This window comes from Castor canadensis, chromosome 1, assembly GCF_047511655.1.
Source record: "Castor canadensis chromosome 1, mCasCan1.hap1v2, whole genome shotgun sequence".
Classification (NCBI taxonomy): domain Eukaryota; kingdom Metazoa; phylum Chordata; class Mammalia; order Rodentia; family Castoridae; genus Castor; species Castor canadensis.
This window is the reverse complement of record NC_133386.1, coordinates 8,934,557-8,955,636: the sequence shown is the minus strand read 5'-3', so window position 1 is coordinate 8,955,636 and position 21,080 is coordinate 8,934,557. Positions and strand designations below refer to the sequence as shown.

The window sequence follows — 21,080 nt, the reverse complement described above, 5'->3', positions numbered from 1 at the left end:
TTACAATTATAAAATTATAGATAAATGTCATATTATATAATACAGGATATATTATATAATATAATCTTAACTATATTGTTATATAACATGGCCTACATTTTATATACATACACATGCATGCACACATACAACACATATATAAAATGTATGCATATATAATATATAGTGCACATATATTATGCATATATTATATATATGCTTTATATATATAATATATATACACACACATATATATAATACACACACACACACACACACATATAAAATAAGGACCTGGCTCACACGATTCTGGAGGCTGAGAAGTCCTGAGGTCGTAGTCAGCAGGCTAGAGACCCAGGAGTGTTGATGGGGCAGGTCTAGTCTGAGTCCAAAGGCCTGAGAACCAGGAGAACTGATGCTGTAAGTTCCAGTTCAAGTCTGACTCCAAAGGTAGGAGAAGAATAATGTCCCAGCTCAAAGACAGAGAGGGCCCCAAGAGAGAGTATATTCTCCCTTAGCCTTTTCTCCCTTTGGCCTTCAGCAGATTTGATGAGGCCCACCCACACCAGGGAGGTCAATCTGCAGTTTACTATGGTTCAAATCAGAAATTGCTCACAGACACAACAGATGTTTAACCCAATGGCTAGGCACAGGCACCCTGTGGTGCTATCACATTAATACATAAATTGGCTATCACAAGTATTCTGTTCCTAACTACTTCATGTGGCAAAGTTGTTATTTCAGTTATGAGTATCTTAGGGACCACTGTGTTATCACCCTCATTTTACAAATGTGGAAATAGAGGCCCAGGAAACCTAGTTAACTAAGGCTAGAATCCAGGGTCTTCTGATTGCCAGTTGTTAATTCTCTCCAGGAAGCCATACTGCCTGGCTTACTGGTTAGGAGTCCACTCAGATTGTGAATCTGTTTGAAAGAAGTCTGTTCAGAGCCAGCCTCCTCCCTGCATGGAGATAGTCACAGTACTGGTTGAGGTGCCTGCACTGGCATTGCCTATTTGCAGGTGAAGGATTGTTGAGGCAGCCCAGAGAACTGACATCACAAATTGAGAGTTATGTGTTGTAGAACAAACCCTATTCTAAATTGAATTAAAATTATTTAAGGCCAAAGCTCTAAAGGATTACAGTGAGAATAATAAGCATCTGAAGCCTGGGAAGATGGTGGAGTAGGAAAGAATCTGTCTCCCCACCTAGACAACAATTGCAGTGGCAGAATCTGATGGAACTTTGGAACTCTGAAGTCTGTTGAAGGCTTGTAACTTCCGTAGCATGTGTAGCGTTAAGCTGTGGCTAGTTTCAGTCAGTGCAGCTCCTAATACAGTAGCAGACACTTGCCATCAACCCTAGTTCAAAAGCAGGCATCTGTGGTCACGTTCTGGAACCAGCTTGTGTATAGCTTGTGGGAGCCAGTGTGGGCCAAAAGAACCCTGTCTTCCTAATACTGGGATCTGTGCTCTGTTCATTGATCACTGCACTGATCGCAGAGGTACAATGAGGTGGGCATTCATTGTTGTTGCACTCCCCTCCCCCATTGTTGTAGGCCTATACCTTCTAGCTGAACTAACTTTCAGGGAATTTAAAGAGCTAGTGCTTCTCTTCCTGCCTGCTTCATTTTTCTCTTTTTCTCCTTTTGGGAACAAGACACTGAAATATACTTCATATACAGGAGAAATTAGGAAGTCAGTACACTTGTCCTGAGGAAGGCACAGACTCAGAAAAGACCCAAGAAGACCTGGAGTTTACACCTCAGTCTTACCCTTGGCACAGAAATAGTCACAAAAGTGAACAAACAAAGACTAAAAACCCCGGGGAAGGGACTGCCAGAGAGGGGAAGAGTGGTCTCCCTAGCAGGCATGAGGCCCTGAATTCAAACCCCAGTACTGCCACAAAACAAAATAAAAACTTGGGGAAGGGGAAAAATCTAATTTTTAGGGGCATCTCATTATTATATTTCAGAGGTTTTCAACAAAAAAAATTACAAGGCATACAAAGAAATGTAAACTGTGACCCACTGGAAGGAAAAACAACAACAGAATGTATCCCTAAGTCCATATGGCAGATCTGTAGACAAAGACTAAGACAAGTGTCTTAAAGATGCTCAAAGAACTAAAGGAAGACATGGGGAAAGTCCAGAGAACAATGTGGGAACACAATGGAAATATCAGGAAAGAGGGAGAAAACCTAAAAAAAAGAAACCAAAAAGAAATTCTGGAGCTGAAAAGTATGATAACTGAAATGAAAAATTCACTAAAGGGATTCAAAGGCAGATTTGAAAGGCAGAGGAAAGAAGAGGAGACAGTGGAAAATTTTGAATCTGAGGAATAAAAAGGAAAACAATGGAAGATAAGTGAACAGAGCCATAGGGATCTTTCAGATGCCATCGGGTGGACCAACATATGCATTGTGGGAGTCTCAGAAAGAGAAGAGAGAACGTTTAGCTGAAAACTTCCCAGATTTGATGAAAAATGTACATATAAACGTTTTGGAAGCTCCATGAACCCAAAGGGGACTGAATTTAGAGAACCACACAGAGACACAGTGTAATCAAATGATCGGAGCCAAAACCAGAGAGACTCTTGGAGCAGCAAGAGAAAGACTAATCACACACTGGAGAGCCCCAGAAAGCTTGTTAGTAGTTATCTCATCAGAAACTTTGGCAGTCAGAAAACAGTAGACTGATAGTTTTAAAGTGTTAAAAAGAGCTGTCAATCAATAGTGCTATATCTGGCAAAACTGTCCTTCCTTTGAAGGACTTTTGTGAGGGAGAGCTGGGTGTGGTGGCTCACACCTGTAATCCTAGCTACGTGGAAAGCTGAGATGAGAAGGATCAGGGTTCCAGGCTAGTCTGGGCAAAAAAGTTTGTAAACCCCATCTTAACAGAAAAAACTGGGCTTAGTGGCATGCATCTGTCATCCCAGTGATGGCAAGAAGCATAAATAGGAGGATGGTGGTGCGGTCAGCCCATGCACAAAACAAGACCCATCTCCAAAATAATCAGACCCCAAAGGGCTAGCAGTGTGGCTCAAGCAGTAGAGACTCTGCCTAATAAGTGTGAAGTCCTGAGTTCAAACCCCAGTCCTGTCCAAAAAAAGGGAGAAGACTGGGTGTGGTGGGTGCACATGTGTAATCCCAGCACTTGGGAGGCTGAGGCAGGAGAACTGTGTTTGAGGTCACATGGTGAGACCCTGTTTCAAACAAACAAAAAAAAATGAGGGAAAACTGAAGACATTCCCATGTAAACTGAAGCTAAGGGAGTTGTTACCACTGCCCCTGCTCTGCAAGGATTGTGAAGAGAAGCCTGTCGATTGAAATGAAAGGGCACTAGATAGTAACTCGAAGCCATGTAATCCGAGTAAAGGTGACTGTGTGGGTAATGATGAAGCTCATGTTACTCTCACATTAGTGGGCAACTCCACTTTGTGTCTTCTGTGTAATTTAAGAGACTAACCAATTATTAAAGCTAGTATTGTAACTTTGGTTTGTAATTCCATGCTTTGTTTTCTATATAACTTAAGATACTAAAAATTATTTAATGGTTTTGGATATAAAGTAATAATATATAAAGACTGGGAACGTAGCTTAATGATAGAACACTTGCTTGGCTCATTTTTATGAGGTCCTGGGTTTGTTCCTTGGCACCGCCCCTCCCCCAACACACAGTTGTGATATCAACAACTAAAAGAGGTGAGGGCAGAGCTGTTAAAGGAGCAGAGGTTTTGCACATTATTGATGTTAAGTGGTATAAATTCCATTTAGAATATTACAACTTTTGGATGTTACATGAGGGACAGAAAGGTTATGAGGCATATAAGAAACAAATGCACAGGAAACCAAGACACAGAAAACAAAATGTCAGAAGCAGTCCCTTCCTAATCAGTAAATAAATATAGATGAACTAAACTTTCCCATCAAAAGGCAGAAGTGGGCAGAGTGGATTTTTAAAAAACTTGATCCAGACTATATTTTGTCTACAGGAGACAATACTTTGTTTTTTATTTTATTTCTGGGAGTACTGGATTTTGTATTCAGGGCCTTGCACTTGCTAAGCAAGCATTCTACTACTGGAGCCACATAACCCTAACCTCCGCCCGGGAGATTCACTTTAGATCCTGAGACACAGACAGATTGAAGAAAAGAATGTTCTATGCAAATAATACCACATGATTCACTACTTCTACTTCTGAGTGTGTATTCAGAAGGCCTGAAGGCAAGGTCTGGAAGGATATTTGTACACTCATGTTCACAGCAGCATTGTTCACAGTTGCTAGAATTGTGGAATCAACTTAAATGTGCATTGGAAGATGAATGGATGAACAAGTGTGGTGTGTGCTCCAAATGGAGTGTTATTCAGTGTCAAAAGTAAGGTGATTTAGACACATTCAACATGGATGGATCCTGAGAACATTATACTAAGTGAAACAAGCCAGCCATATAAAAACAAATGCTGCGAGCTGAGTGCGGGTGGCCCACACCTGTAATCCTAGCTACTCAGGAGGCAGAGATCAGGAGGGTTGCAGTTCAAAGCCAGCCCAGGCAAATAGTTTACAGGACCCTATCTCAAAAAAAAAAAAAAAAAAAATCACAAAAAGGGCTGGTGGAGTGGTTCAAGGTGAAGGCCCTGAGTTCAAGCCCCAGTTCCGCAAAAACAAAAAACAAATGCTGTGTGACACCACCGTAAATAGAGAAGTCAGAATCAGAGAGCTAGAAAGGAGGATGGTGGTTGCAGGGCACGAGGGGAGGTGGAGTGGAGGCTGTTTGGTACAAGGGTAGAGTGTATTTAATTGTACGTGAGAATTTTACCACGGTAGTAAAATGGAGAATCATTACTAAGTGGATGTGCTTGTTATTGCAGAAGGTCGTACTCTTATGCTCGTACTAGTATATGTGATTTCTTCTTGTTCTTTTTTTTTTTTTTTTTTTGGTGATGCTGGGGTTTGAACTGAAGGCCTCATGCTTGCTAGGCAGGCACTCTACCACTTGAGCCACTCCGCCTGCCTAGTATATGTGGTTTCTTTTTGAGACAGAGTCTCACTCACTACACATCCAAGGCTGGCTTGGAACTTGCTGTGTCACTCAATTGTCCTGCCTCAGCCTCCCACATGCTGGGATTATAGGCATGAACCACTGCACCTAAACTCATGGTTTATAAAATACATAATGAATGTATAGTAAATGTTTTCTTGGGGCCATGCACTGTACAGAAAGCCTCATTGAGAGCATTAAGAGCGTTTGATTTCCCATGGAAATCCCACTCGTTACCTGTGGGTCATTTTGCCTTAACTTGCTTAGGGAATTTGTACTGTACTGTAAGAGTGGCTCTTTTGTGTCCATTATTGGTGTGTTTTGCCTACATATATAAAATCTCTGAAAGACTGGGTAAGGGCCAAGTGCAGTGACTCATGCCTGTAATCCTTGCTACTTGGAAGGTGGAGATTGGGAGGATTGCGGTTCTATGCTAGCCTAGGCAAGAAGTTTACAAGACCCCATCTTAAACAATGGCTGGGTATAGTGGTGTGCACTTTTCATTCCGGCCTTGCAGGGAAGCACAAATAGGAGGATGTAGTTCAGGCTAGCCTGGTCATGAAGCAAGACCCTGTCTCCAAAAAAAAACCCACAAAAGTTGGTGTGGCTTAAGTGGTAGAGCCACTTGTCTAGTGAGTGCAGGGCCGTTAGTTCAACCTCCAATACTGCCAAAAAAAAGAAAAAAAGAAGAAGAAAGACCAGGTAAGATCATTTCTGTATAATGGATGAGTTTTTCTTGGCATTTGAAGAAGAAAAACCTGTCAATTATCAATGTAGATAAAACCTGTTTTTCCCCTTCTTTGTTACACTTTTAGGACCCAAAGTGATCCAGACTACTACAGCTAATTTTTCACTAAATAATAGCAAAAAGGTAAGACCGGCTAGAAGTGACTCGTGAGTCACTGAGAAACAGTCCTGCTTCGAGGAAGGGCTTCGAGGATGGACTGCCCTGCTCTGCAGCTGGCGCCTCAGGAACACATTTCTATTTCACAGCTGGCTGCTGGCCTCTGCATACTGCCTGCTAAAATGGTCCAAGTGCCTCAGTGTCAGGAAGTAGGGTAGTGGTACATCTTGGGAAGCAGCCACTCAATTCTAAAGGGTGATTAACTCATTCTGGTTCCTCATGTCCGTGAATCCTACTAGATTGTAAGTTTTAAGAGTGATTACTCAGGTGTCTGACCCTTTCTTGCAAGTTAGGACTTGCTCCCTATGTCAGGCTTCTAACAGTAAGTAGTTCTTTTTATTGATTATTTGGTATTCCTTGCATGAGTTTGCTTTTTTTTTTTTTTATGAGTTTGGTTTAAATGAAACTCCCTTTTTCCCTTTGACATGTGCCTTGATTCTTCAGTCTCTTTAGAGGAAATGGAGGTCCTTTCAATTGGAGAATTTTGGTTTTGTGTAGTAAATGTTAACTTGTGAGAGCCTAAACAACACACCATTTATTTTTCTGTGTGTCACACATAATCCTTGTCTATAAGCTAAATCCAGTTGAGTCCTAATTTTCATGATACCATAGTATGTATGGTTTAAATCTCATTGCTTCACCCCAAGTCCCTCCTTCTCTCTGTTCTCCCACTTCCCTGCTAGGTCTACCTGTATAATTTTCCAAAATGGGCAAAAGAAAAAAAAATGTCCTAAAACATGCACTTTTTGATGTTGCTTCTTTTCTTTTTGGGGGGACAGAGGGACATTGGTGCTGGGGTTTGAACTTAGGGCCTCACTCTGGCTGGGCAGGTGCGGTACCACATGAGCCACACCCCCAGCCCTTGCTTCTTGTTGCTATTGCTGATTTGAAATGTCCTCTATTTAGTCTGTCTTCACATTTCCTTTACGTTGTCTTTAACTCTTGGGCTGATGGTGTGATTTGGAGAGGTGCCACAATGGAGTTTCCCGAGAGTAGTTGATAATAGAATTTCTGTCTCTTGGGGTTTAAGTCTTTTTTTGACACTGAAAACAGCAGTTATTCCACTGAACTAACTTGCTTCAGAGAGACCATCCTTACTTCAGAAAGATGGTATCACATTCTCTTATTCTCAGGAATGATAGGTTTCATTCCTGAGTGGCTTTCAGGCAAGTCTGTGGTCCCAGGAAGTTCTGTTGAGACTCTGACACGCAAAGCCAATAACGTTCGCTTGCAAAGATGATGCCTTCAAATAATGCTTTTCTTTAAGGTGTGAGAGGGCTCCTTACAACTCTTACCTACTGCTGTAGGGCACCAATATGCTGTTTTTCCGAGGACACTGCAGAAGAATTGCAACATCGTCCTCTAATTTTTCTTTCTGGGGACCCTAAGACTTTACTAAAGCTAAGAATCACAGACATCAAACAGGGCCACGTCTGACTTACTGATGCTAGAGAAGTAATTATTGAGACCATTATCTTGTGAATACAAAAGCATGTCTGGTCTTCTTTATTTTTTTATGTGTCATTTTTTTCTCCTAGATGGCCTTTTCTTGGTAGTTAAGTAAATGCATGGTCCCAAAAGCCCCAGGTGGTGGGAATCGCCTGCTGGGAAGTTTTAATGACACAAAAGCGACTTGCAGCTAGAAATTGGGCCTTTCTTCTGGAAATCAGAATCTCACTATGTTGTTGAAAGGACAACTACATATGCTTCTGTTTCAGAGCCAGTGTTTCAGCCTTTTTTGCTACATGTAAATTTTGTATGTTAAGATGAGGTATTTGGTAAACTCAATGAAACGGTCACATGAATTACTGTTTTTTTTTTTTTTCTTTTACTTCAGCTGAAGCCAATTCAAATACGTTCAAATCCACTATCTACGTATAACCAGCAGCTATGGCTGACATGTGTTGTTGAGTTGGATCGATCAGAAGGTATGCAGTCTGACACTTTGGGATGATTTTTCTAGTACAAACTCATATTTAAGAGGGTGAAGGAACCTTAAACTATTTGGATGAGAGCTATAAAATAGTAGTGGAAGGATGTCCATCATTAGTAATAGCAACAAATTGGGAGCCCCTAAGTGTCTCCTGGTGGAAGGAAGAGTTACGATGCATCTCTGTGGGGCAGCTGAGCTCCGTGGGGGTCTGGGAGAGTATTACAGTGTTCTTCCCAGGGACACTTGGTAATGTCTGGAGACAATTTGATTGTCACACTAGGGTGGAGGGAGTATTACTAGGATCATGGGTAGAGGCTAGAGATCCTACTAGACATCTCACAACACACAGGAAGATGCCTTCAACAAGGAATTATCCAGCCCGGAATGTCAGTGCTAGTGAGGCTGAGAAACCCTGCCCTAAGGCATCCATTGTTTATGATGATTAGAGTCTGTTTATCAAAAAGGGCACTATTTTTCCTATAATTCCAGCTACTTAGGAGGCAGAGCTCAGGAGGATCACAGTTTGAGGCCAGCCAGGCAAAAAGTTAGGAAGACTGTCTCAACAAAAAAGCTGGGCATGGAGGTTCCTGCCTGTAACTCCAGTTACTTGGGAGATATAGGTAGAAGACCCAAAATCTGTGGCCTGCCCCAGGCAAAAAACATGAGTCTCTATCTGAAAAATAAACTAAGAGTTGCTTAAGTAGGAGAGCGCTTGCTTAGCAAGTGTGAAGCCCTGAGTTCAAACCTCAATATCACCAATAAAAAAGAAAAAATAAATTTTATATCACTATGTATTTGTATGTTTAGAAAATAGTCTGGAAGAATGGATCCAAATGTGTTAATTATGGTTACCTATCTGCAGGTGGCAGGATTGGTTAGTGCCATCTTTACATTTTTGTTTTCTTTTAATGATGAGAATAGAATTAAAAAAATTATAATCAGAAAAAATAGAAATTATTTCTATTTTGATATGAAATTCAATAAAGAATTTATGTAGGAAATTTAAAAATTCCATTAGTCCTGAAGTATGGCCCTTTGGTGTAATGTGCGGATGGGTTTGAGAGCAGGTTAGCACAGGCCTCTCTGGGCAGGTGGGAGTAGCAGCAGATGGAAAGGCTGCCCTTTGCTCGGCAGTGTCAGCTTCTAAGCTAAGCAGAGGTTCTGTGGCTGTGGGGGGTCCTGGGCTGTGCGTTCTGCTTCCAAGGCGGTGGCACAGTGGCAGGCACCTTTCCCAGTGGGAGGCACTCAGGGTGGGCTCTGATACCAAATTTCTTTCTTTTGTAGAAACTTCTATTCAGACCAGTTTTCCCATGACTGTTAAAGTGAACGGTGTGGCTCATGATGGAACCACGATGTACATTCACAATAAGGTTCACAATCGAACGAGGACCCTCACGTGTGCAGGGGTGAGTGTTCATTGATGATGTAGTTGGTCATCAGCTACATACGTTTTCACAGACCTGCTTCTCTATCATAGGAGCAGAGCCCAGCGGAGGCTTCAAAAAGTTAAAAAAAAAAAAATGGAGTAATGCCAAAGAGACATGGAAGACTCACCTAACTTACTTGCTGCTGCCCTTAGAAATTCTGTTGATGTCACATGTACGCACACACATGTACATGCACAAACACAGAACGCATGCCCTCTGTGTACAAATGCACACTCACCCTGCCCCACTCCCAGCACACATGCTAGCTACCTGCTTGACTGCTCGAGTAGTTAACTCATTGCCTGGTGTCTGTAGGTGAATGTGAAGGCCCACCTCCCCTTTTGTGTGTGTGTGTGGGACTGGGGTTTGTACTCAGGGCCTTGTGCTTATTAAGCAGGCACATCACCACTTGAGCCACACCTCCTGCCCAAGGGTCACCTCCTTGAGGAAGGTTTGCCACTCTTCTGTGGTCTGTTCCCATCACGGGGGGCTTTGTTTCTGTTGTGTGTTGAATGCCCTGATCCATCTAGATAGATGTGGGGGCCAGAGTACCAGGCCTCTCAGGGTCAGGAGCCTTCTTTTTTGGGATCTACTTCAGAGTGTGTTGTATGACTATGGGATAGGACAGCTGAGGGTCCGGAGTGGGAAATGAGCCCTTACTCCTTTATCCACTGGCACTGGATTCTGTCCAGAATCCACAAATTCAGAACCTGATTCTTGGGACAGCAAGGCGCCATGTCAGGACTCAAGAAGTTACTGTTGGCATGGGGGACTTAGAGCGTAATAACAAGCAGTGCCTTCGGTTAGAGGGCTAGACACAGGGGTACTGGAGCTGCATCACACATAGTCTGTGTGAGGCATATGTCACTCATGGATCCCCACAGACTAGAAATGCTTATTCGAGCCCTTCTTACACCCGAAGAAACGGAGTTTTATGAGGTCACAACCATTGCCTGTCATGACACGGATGGTAAGTGGAGGGGCAGGGACCTAAGCCCGAGTTCTCTTTTCCTGAAGTTCATGACCTTAACCATGATACATCCTGCCAGAGTTACTGACAGTAAGAAGAGTAGTCTGTCTGTCTTGCAGGAAAGAATTCAAGCAGGAAAGGACTGTGTCTTGGGAAGGCTACCTTCTTGGGTCCTTCTCTGTTGATTGAAATGGGTTGAAACTCTGGCCTGAGGACACCGAGCTGTTGTAAAGGTGACCTTTGCTGACAGTGTGGCCCTCTGTAGCAGAGCAGCCACAGCAGGGAGGGGTGGCATGGAGAGAAGGCACCAGAAGGAATGACCCCCATCCTGCCTCCCTTTCACCTGTGTGAGTCACACACACCACTTTCCAGAATGTGCTTTCCTCATCTATAAAGGCAGATTAAGCCTTCCGTGCTTGTCCTGGGAGCGTGGCGAGGATCAAGGTGAATAACATACTCGAGAGTGTGTCCACATGTTCCCCACCGTCTTGTGTGCAGGAGGTGTTGGGTCAGTTCTGCAGAATGACAGACGGGATGACATGTGAAGGTCCGGGCAGCTGGCCTTCTCGCATCCCAGGCATAAGGAATCTGGGTCCCCCCACCCCCTGCATGTCAGCTCCTGTCCTGCTGCTTCTTGGAAGAGGTGCAGGGTACACAGCTGCTCCCACAGCTGCTGTAACTAGTCGTTGTAGTTTGCCCTGACCAAAGGGTTTCCCAGTACACAGGACTTTCAGTTTTAAAGTCTGGACAAGGCCGGGCATGGTGGCCCAAATCTATAATCCTAGTTACACAGAGGTAGATATTAGGAGGATAATGGTTCAGAGCTAGAAGTTAGTGAGAACCCATCTCAACAAACAATCTGGACATGGTAGGACATGTCTGTAATGCTAGCTACATGGGCGGATTGTGGTCTGAAGCTGGCTTCAGGCAAAAGTGTGAGACCCTGTCCAAAAATAAAGCAAAAAAGGCCTGGGAGTGTGGCTCAAGTGGTAGAATGTCTGCCTAGCAAACCCTGAGTTCAAACCTTAGTATCACAGAAAAACAAAAACAAACAAAAAAACCCAACCAAGCACCAGTGGCTCATGCCTGTAATCCTAGCTACTTGGGAGGCTGAGATCAGGAGGATGTGGTTCAAGGCCAGCCTGGACAAATAGTTTGTGAGACCCCATCTCCAAAATAACCAGAGCAAAATGGACTGGAGGTGTGGCTCAAGCAGTAGTGGACCTGCTTTGCAAGTGTGAAGCCCTGAGTTCAAACCTGAGACCCCCCCCCCCACCAAAAAAAAAAAATCTTACTCAGACAACTTGGTTGTCCCACCTAAATCCTTGTCTTCAGGAAGCACCAGACTGGCTGAGCACTGGGCTGCACCATTGCTCCTAAGAGTACCTTTGAGAGCAGTTCTTGAGAACATCTCTGGTTTCTTCCTGCTCTTGCTAGTGGCACTGCCTCCGTTTACATTGTCACCACTCAGGAAAACATGGAATTTTCATGTTATAGATATTTATCTCCCTCATCATTATTATTCTATGTAAAGAAAACCCAGCCTCAGCCATAGGTAGCAGGGTTGTCTTGCATCCTGTGGGTATGGAAGAGATGGTCCTTTCAGCAGGTGTGCTGTAGATCAGCCACAGAGCCACAGCTCACACCTAGGACCCACAAGTGCTCATCAGTTTGCTTGTCCATGCTCTTGAGTGTGCAAGCGTACATAGTCTGAGCTGTAACTTCTAGAATTAAAAACCCCTGAAAGTCGAGATGGCTGCTTCCAAGTGCTTCTCTGCCCCTTAGAAGTGTGTTAGGTGTTGAAGCTATCCACTCCTGCCCCACTGAGTCCTTGGGTGCAGCTGTGACTGAGTTCCCAGCAATGTGGACCACACACACCTGCCTAGAGGGCAGACAGCCAATTCAAGTGAGGGAAACTATCCAGGTGGAAAGGAAAATAGCTCAGATGGGGTAAAAAAAAATAGCAGGTGACTTGTACTACTGATGCGGGAGAGTACAAAGGGATGAGTGGCCACGCAGAGAGCTCCGGCCCCTTCAAGGGGCAACCCCGTGTGGCTGAGTGCGGTGGTTGCAGTGCAGGCCTGGGTTGCTGTGATACTGCCTCCACACTGTGGCCAGGCCCTGCGCGCTCCTCCCCACCCCCACCGTTTTCCTTTTTGTCTCTGGGATGAGCAGTACTTGTGGCAGCCCTCCTCACCAGCAGTTGCCCTCTCATCTTTTCCTATGTAAAACCCAGGTTTGTGTTTTCTTACCCGCACCACAGACACTTGAGACTTGGGGAGCCTTTGATAACTGTAGGGCTGACTGCTCTGCTCAAAGCCATAGCGAGAACATGTGCCACCCAGAAAGCCACAGAAATTCTGAGCAGTGGCTGGGCTATTGTGGCACAGGTAGCATGTGTCAGCTTAGATGACGGAGCGATGGTGAGGGTGTGCTGGCCTGTGTTGCAGGCCCATGGCAGGGCTTTGACAGGAAAGACTTGCTGGCTCTGTGAGCCTGGCTCTTAAAGGGCACACATCCATATTCACATCAGAATGAGGACTCAGTCTTGCCACTTCTGAAGGGACAGCCTAATGGAGGAGACCTGCTCACTAGTTCTGAAGGACAAGGGAATGGGCTCTTGGCAAATGGTCAGGCATCACATCCAAACCCACACAAACACAGGGCTCTGTAGGGAATGACAGGCTTAAAAGGGGAGAGAGAAAATTGTGTTACCCATCTGTGTATGGTTACCATGGTTGCAAACATGTACCCAAGAGGACAAGTTAGCCTGCATCACCCTATTGGTTGTGTCTTAGATGTAGTTGTCCTGTGTGTTAGTGCATTTATGGAGATGGCAGGTTTGTGTTTTTACATGGTTAACTTTTTTATGCAGGTGGTAGTATTGTTTTCAGTCATCCAAAGTAGACTTTGGATTTAATCACTTTAAATCATATATTGTATTTCCCCAAATACCCATTTGGTGTTTTTTCTCTAGGAACTGTTCTTGGCTAGCATCCGACTTTTTCTGGGCTTTTGGCAAGTTCTCTGGAAATGAGGAGTTCTGTGTGTCTGTTGTAGAAGTGTGTCACTTATGGGCAATGTGGTGAGAGGGTCTCCTCTCTTGCTTTAAAGTAATAGATCTGCCAGATGCCAGTGGCTCACACCTGTAATCCTAGCTACTCAGGAGGCAGAAATCAGAAGGATCGCAGTTCAAGGCCAGCCCTGGCAAATGGTTCTTGAGACCCTATCTTGAAAACATCCAACACAAAAACAGGGTTAGTGGAGTGACTCAAGTGGTAGTGTCTTGAGGTTAGCCTGGCCCAAAAGACCAAAAATCGTATGTTCTCCCTCATATGTGGACATTAGATCAAGGGCATACACAACAAGGTGATTGGACTTTGATCACAAGATAAAAGCGAGTGCACACAAGGGAGATATGAGGATAGGTACGACACCCAAAAAACTAAATGGCATTTGTTGCCCTCAATGCAGAGAAACTAATGTAGATACTTTAAAATGACAGGGGCCAATAGGAGAAGGGAACCAGGAACTAGAGAAAAGGTTAGTTCGAGAAGAATTAATTTAGAAGGTAACATATGCACAGGAAATCAATGTGAGTCAACTCCCTGTATAGCTATCTTTATCTCAACTAGCAAAACCCTTGGTCCTTCCTATTATTGCTTATACTCTCTCTTCAACAAAATTAGAGATAAGGGCAGAATAGTTTCTGCCGGGTAGCGAGGGGGTTGGGGGGAGAGGAAGGGGGCAGAGGAAAGGGAGGGAGCAGGGGAAGTGGGGAGAAATGACCCAAACATTGTATGCACATATGAATAAAAGAAAAAAAAAAGTGGTAATGTCTATCTAGTAAGCATGAGACCCTGACTTCAAACCCCAGTACCACCAAAAAAAGACAGATCTTTCTTGTCTTTACAGAAATGTGCAGAGATTATTGTGGCTCACCTTGGCTACTTGAATTACACACAGTATACGGTGACCGTGGGATTCGAGCACCTAAAGGAACGCATCAAGGAGATGAACTTCACCGTGAGTACACAGCCACTGCGCACCCTTCCGTGACTCCTTTGTTGAGCAGCTGAATTACATCACAACACCTAATAAGGTTGCTTTAAGGTTGGCTTCTAGAAAGCATAGAAACTGGAGAAACCTTAGGTGGTCTGAGATTTAAACTGGTTCCTAGGTGAACTGAGAGGTTGGCGCAGGCTCAGCTTCTTGGACCAGTATTGATACATTGTTCTGACTCTACCCGCAAAGAGTCCTTTAGTGTCTTTCCTATTATTTTTAAAACCTTGGAAACCCAAGCTGTGAATCTGAGAATGGGGTCACCTTTCAGGGTTGTGCTCAGTGCTGCTCAGGTTGCTGGATGGGAACAATGGCTCCCTGACACCCCTCCTCTACCTCCATGTGCTGTCAGAGGACAAATGTAAGAAACCATTTTTCACTGCTGAAGAATTAACCAGCTCCTGGAGGCAGCAGAACCGATTTTATGTTGTTCAAGGTTCACTTACTTCATGTCCCATAGGAGTCTACATCCTCTGTGCCTGCACCTGGTACAAGTAGGTGTTGAAGGATAGATGGGCAAACCCAAAGGGTGGCTTGGTGTGGGAAGTGGGTGCTTTTTCCCATGTCACCTCTCAGAATCACAGGGCAAACCCAGGCTCTGAGAGGACGAAGACAGCTTTGTGATGTCAGGGAACCTTGACACAAAAGCCAGTGCCTCAGATTTCAAAGAAAATGTCTAACACTGGAGTCTTCCCTAGGGGTCTCTTTATTTCCTATTTATTTTACTTTTGAATTTAAAAACACATTTTGGGGATTAAGAATAAACACGAACTGGAGGCATAGCTCAAATGGCAGAGCAGCTGCCTTGCAAGCATGAAGCCCTGAGTTCAAACTCCGGTAGTGCCGGAAAAGAAAAGCAAAAAATAAACACAAAAGCAAAAACTGCACAGCTAGTGCCACAGAATTGTGTCCATGCAGTAGACCCAGAAACATCCTAGGTGGTCTCTCTTATCACGCACCAGCCGTGGCCAGCAGAATCCTGTGGCCTTTCTTCCATGTAGTCCTGCCTTGCTGGACTCTGCATGGCTGGCGCCAGGGCCTGTCTCAGCTTTAGCATTCCTCTTGGGTCAGCTCAAGGGAAGAGACAAAGTCTTCACATGTCCCTGGCACAGTGAGTGCCAGGTGAGCTGTGGGGCTAGACTGGCCCAGAGGACACGCAGGAGATTGTCAGCTGCTGCCGGCCAGTGTGGGGGAAGCCTCGCACCAGGACAGGTGTGGAGTGGGTGTAGCAAGGTGTCAGGGCCCCTGTGTCAGGCATTAGGCTTGCTGCTTTGGACCCGGCTGGAAAGGCAGGGCATGATGTTCTCCTCCCCAGATCCCCATCTTTCTCCCCTCCTTCCTGTTATCTCATATTTTAGAACGAAAATGCTTAATAGTTTTAGCTGCATGCATTGAATAAGGCATTATTTTCTAGCATTAGTTTTTTTTTTAATTGTTTTATTATTCATATGTGCATACAAGGCTTGGGTCATTTCTCCCCCCTGCCCCCACCCCCTCCCTTACCACCCACTCTGCCCACTCCTCTGCCCTTCCACCCCCTCCATACCCAGCAGAAACTACTTTGCCCTTAAAGAGAGAGTATAAGCAATAATAGGAAGGAACAAATGTTTTTGCTAGCTGAGATAAGCATAGCTATACAGGGAGTTGACTCACATTAATTTCCTGTGCATGTGTGTTACCATCTAGGTTAATTCTTTTTGATTTAACCTTTTCTGTAGTTCCTGGTCCCCTTCTCCTGTTGGCTTCAGTTGCTTTTAAGGTATCTGCTTTAGTTTCTCTGTGTTAAGGGCAACAAATGCTAGCTAATTTTTTAGGTGTCTTACATATCCTCATACCTCCCTTGTGTACTCTCACTTTTATCATGTGATCAAAGTCCAATCCCTTCGTTGTTTTTGCCCTTGATCCAATGTCCACATATGAGGGAGAACATACGATTTTTGGTCTTTTGGGCCAGGCTAACCTCACTCAGAATGATGTTCTCCAATTCCATCCATTTACCAGCAAATGATAACATTTCATTCTTCTTCATGGCTGCATAAAATTCCATTGTGTATAAATACCACATTTTCTTGATCCATTCGTCAGTAGTGGGGCATCTTGGCTATTTCCATAACTTGGCTATTGTGAATAGTGCTGCAATAAACATGGGTGTCTAGCATTAGTTTTTTAAAGTGAGTTGATTGTTTATTGCTGGCAGAATGTTAAGATGCCATAACCTCTCTTCAGGGTTTTCTTTCTTAAGAGTTCCACTCTCTTGCTGGGCCTGGTAATGTAGGCCTGTAATGCTAGTACTTGGGAGGTAGAAACAGGAAGGTCACAAGTTTGAGGCCAGCTAGCTACATACAGAGACCTTGTCTCAAAAAACAAAACAACAGCAAAAAAAAGTTAATAGTCCCTTGTGGGTAAAAAAGTACTTTTTTTTTTTTTGAGGTACTTGGGTTTGAACTCAGGGCCTACACCTTGAACTACTCCACTAGCCCCTCCCCCCTCTTTTTGTGATGGGTTTTTTCGAGATAGTCTTGCTTTGCCTGCAATTTATTTGTCCAGCTGACCTCAAACCGAGATCTTCCTGATCTCTCCCTCTTGAGTAGCTAGGATTACAGGCATGAGCCACCAGCACCCAGCTTAAAAAAAAAAAAAATGATACTTTGATCAGTGTTAATTTTTCTTTTTTTGGAGCAGGGTCTTGCTCTGTAGCCTAGACTGGCCCCGAACTCATGATCATCTTTCCTCAGCCTCCCAAATGTTGGAATTATAGGTGTATACTATCATACCCAGCTTCTCACAAGTGTTTTTGAGCTTTTTTCTGTAATGTCGTCCATCACATGGAAATGGTTTGATCTTTTCAGACCTTCCTGTTTTTTTTTTTTTTTCTTTTGTTAGTGCTGAGAATTGAACTCAGGGCTTCATGCTCACTAGGCAGGCGTTCTACCACTTGAGCGATATCCCAAGCCCTTTTTGCTTGGTTATTTTTGAAATAGGGTCTGACTTTGTGCCCAGGTCACCTTGATCTCAGTCCTGTTTATGCTTTCCATGTAGCTGGATGACAGGCATGTGCCACCATGCCTAGCTTTTATTGGTTGAGATGGGATTGAGAACTTTTTGACTGGGTTGGCCTCAAACCATGAGGAGTATTAGGATTCAGGCTTAGCCACCATGCCTAGCCAGGCCTTGTATTTAGATGTTTCTGGTGGAACCAAAGCAGCATTAAGTCTGACTTTCCTACCACTGAGACAAAAGCATATGCTGCCTGATGGCCCTGGATTTTGAGTTTTCTGTCTCCTGCGGGAACTGGCACCATTGCTGGCCCTGTGTGTGCTAAGAACTGACCCTGTGGGAGGTTCTCCCCCTGCCCTAGGGAGTTGCACACACTCATAAACTATTCAGCATTTGGGTGGAAACATGAGGGGGATGGCATTGGCCAGTGTCGGGGTACCATTAGTACAGCCTTTCTTTCCAGCACTCTGTCCTGTGCCGTCTAACACGCTTGCACATCTACTCCCTTCTGTGTTCACATTCAGGGAGACCGCTTGGCTCTTCTTGGTCCCTGTAATTGGGACAGCTAGAGGGCACTCCTTCTTTCTCATCAGCCAGAGGCCATTGCCTTGTCTTCACCTCCTCAGGTCCAGTGTCTTAGACACTCCTCCTATGTACAGGGTGTGTATATGTGTTTTAGTTTTAGGTAAATCTAGGGCAACACTCTGTTGTAAAGTAGATACTTTAACTCAATGCATCAAAATGATGAGGTCATTGGCCTAGTACAGTGCCATGTGTGAATTTGGCTCTGACCAGGGTTGAAGGGCTGCCTGCCTCCTGTCCTGCTTGACAACAGGTGGCATCTGCATCCTGAGCCCACAAGAGGAACCAGGACCTACTCACTCAGCACAGCTGACTCCACACAACAGTGCCTAAGATTACCTGTAGCTCACACTAGAGATGACTGTGATTGATAGGCTGGTGTGTTTCCTCTTATGTGCAGATTTTTTTCACATAATCTCCCCTACTTTCATTTCAGTGGAAGACATATGATCCTGCATTTTCCCAGTTGGAAATTTGGTTCCGCTTTGTCTTTGTGGTGCTCACCTTCATTGTCACTGTGAGTACCATTTGCCTGGGAGAACTAGCTAGGACAAGGCTAGTTTGTACAGTTTTTACAGACTTTGAGATGTGCCATCCAAAGAGGTGGCCCGACCTACTAAACATTCTGTGTGCAGAACTGTTTCAGTGCAGAGAGGATGATATGGGATTGTTTAGGATTTCTGTGCAGTGTTCTAGCCCATTGCAGACCACTGACCTTAAGTAAATTTTCATCAGCATGCAGCAAATAGTGCCATTTAAGCTGTGTGGAAGGGATTCTGTTTTGTTTGAGAGATCTCTGGGAGCAGGTACAGCACTCTCTTGGGTTTTTATATTTGGAAAATTGTACTGGACTTGTCAGTCTTGGGCTTTTCAGGAATAGGCTATAGAGGAAATGGTTTTGGAATGGTAAGCTTTTGGCTTGTTTGGGACCTGAGGTCTGTGTCCACAAGCACAGCATGACTTTGGGGGAAATGCTTATTCTTGGAGACAGAAGGGTGCACAAGAAGATGGAGATTTAGAAATTAGAAACAGAGCAAGTGCACTGTGTTTGGTGGCTGGTTGCCATCTGAGAGTGACATTCTGCTCTCACCAGCAGCTTGCGCTGATGCTGACAGAATATGACATTTAGGAGATGTGTCCCCTTTGTGGTGCTGCCCCCTCTAGTGGCCACCTTAGGAACTCTTTTTTTGTTTTTTTTTTTTTTTGTGATACTTGGTATCATGCTTGCTAGGCAGGTACTCTACCACTTGAGCGGTTCTACCAGCACTTTTTTGTGCTGGATATTTTCAAGACAGGGTCTCACAAAATGTTTTCTCGGGCTGGCCTCAAACTGATCCTCCTGATCTTTGCCTCCTGAGTAGCTAGGATTACAGGCATGAGCCACCAACACCCAGCTCTATCTAAGCAACTCTTGGTACTTTGAAGATTCACCATTTACAGTAGGACACAAGCATGTGGTGAATAGGCAAGGCCAGGATGGGGCTTGGAGTGTGCCAAGTCCAGGGCCTCAGGAAGTCCAGGGTTCCCCCTAAAGAGCTACATTAGTGAAGTGGCCTCTGACAGTCACATAGTCCTTGCTGTCTCTTGAAGGCTGTCTGGTGCCTGGGATTCTCCTTGTATGCACTGGGACCCAAGGACTGGCACTTGTAATCATCCTAACAGAGGGAAATGGGTCCAGATAACCTGGACTGGCGAAAGTTGTTCGCAGGACAGGCAATCCAGATTGCCTAGAAGATTATTGGTTTCTATTAAATCATAGGAAAAAACCAAGGCCTAACCATCACAGATCACACAGTGTCTAAAGTCAGTTTAAAAACAGTTCTCATAGGGCTCCACACACCTTCTCCAGGGAGGTGTTTGAAAATAAACTAGGCCTGTGATGGTGGTCACAAGCCTCATCTGTTGGCTTTTTCTTGGGGAACCTGACACCTCCTTAGCAGCTGGCCATCTGTAAGAGCTGCCCTGCCAAGTGGATGGCCTCTTGGTAGGACTCACAGATGTGCCTGTGCCCCAGGGAGCCTTGTGAACTGCCATCTGTGATCAACCCTGGCAGAAGTAGCCCAGCTAGGTGGAGGCAAGAGGGGTGGACGATCTTTCTGTTTGCAGAGAATTTAAAGGTTGCTGTATTCCTCCTCCCTCCTGCCCCTGTGGGAACACCTTGTGACCCATCTTACCTGTGGTCCCTTGCACCCATCACCCATCTCATCTGGGTTGTCATCAGTGGCTCTAAGACTGCAAGTCAGTTCAACCAGGGCTTAACCCTACAGATCCTGGCCTGGCGCCTGGACTACTGAGGGGGACTCATTGACCCTGCTGGGGAGCAGGGGGTGAGCAGTTATGGGGCCTGTTTGGTTTGCAGTGCCTGTTTGCACATTCCCTGCGCAAGTTTTCCGTGAGGGACTGGGGCACTGAGCAGAAGTGGATGTCTGTCCTCCTGCCACTGCTGCTGTTGTACAACGGTAGGTGCCATTTTATCTTGGAACGTCCCCCTCTCAGATTTAAAGCTGGCAGGCATCTTGGAAGTGGCCTGGTCCCAGAGTCACCAGAAGAGCCTATAGGGAGCCCTGGAGGAGCATGTAGTGGCATGGCCCCCACTCCCCAGGCACCGTGTCACACAGGCCGTGGCAGATGCCTGCATCTTTAACAAACAGCAACTGCTTTGGTAGTTAAAACTTGGAAGAGCTACAGACCCAGCAGTCCTGGAACTTGGCTGAAGGTGCCGGCACGGCTGTCTGTTCCTCTGTCTGGGCTCCAGAAATTATTTGCTCCCCCAACTGCAGTGCTTGGAATTCCCAGACCTGCAGGAGGAGCTGGCGCAGAGCGGACGGCACTCTGTTGTGATCACGGCAGCAATCTGTTCAGTGACTTTTAGGCATTTGGAGAACAAATAGCCTTTGGTTCCTTACCCCTCCTTCAGCTCTGACCAGGGAAAGGCCATAGCGAGCTCAGAGCTTGCAGAGGGCTTCCAGGGCTAGCCCTGCTCTTGTTAGCATGCCTGTCCTTTGCCCTTTAGATCCGTTCTTCCCCCTGTCCTTCCTGGTGAACAGCTGGTTCCCAGGGATGCTGGACGATCTCTTCCAGTCATTGTTCCTGTGTGCCTTGCTGCTCTTCTGGCTGTGCGCATACCATGGGATACGGGTTCAGGTAAGCTCTAGGAAGACCCACACTCCTCTCCCAACACTGATGG

At 45.0% G+C, this 21,080-nt stretch overlaps 1 protein-coding gene across 3 annotated transcripts in view; it reads left to right on the top strand.

Annotated features, from left to right (window-relative positions):
* Positions 1–21,080, top strand: part of Tmem181 (transmembrane protein 181) — a 60,753-nt gene that overhangs the window by 28,519 nt on the left and 11,154 nt on the right. For 2 of the 3 annotated variants that reach the window (XM_074071333.1, XM_074071343.1), the window contains exons 3-9: positions 5,834–5,889; positions 7,760–7,850; positions 9,140–9,261; positions 14,168–14,278; positions 18,330–18,410; positions 20,253–20,352; positions 20,907–21,037. In XM_074071333.1, the coding sequence (XP_073927434.1) occupies positions 5,834–5,889; positions 7,760–7,850; positions 9,140–9,261; positions 14,168–14,278; positions 18,330–18,410; positions 20,253–20,352; positions 20,907–21,037 (692 nt within the window). The remainder of the gene's footprint in view (positions 1–5,833; positions 5,890–7,759; positions 7,851–9,139; positions 9,262–14,167; positions 14,279–18,329; positions 18,411–20,252; positions 20,353–20,906; positions 21,038–21,080) is intronic. The other variant, XM_074071338.1, reaches the window with a different exon arrangement.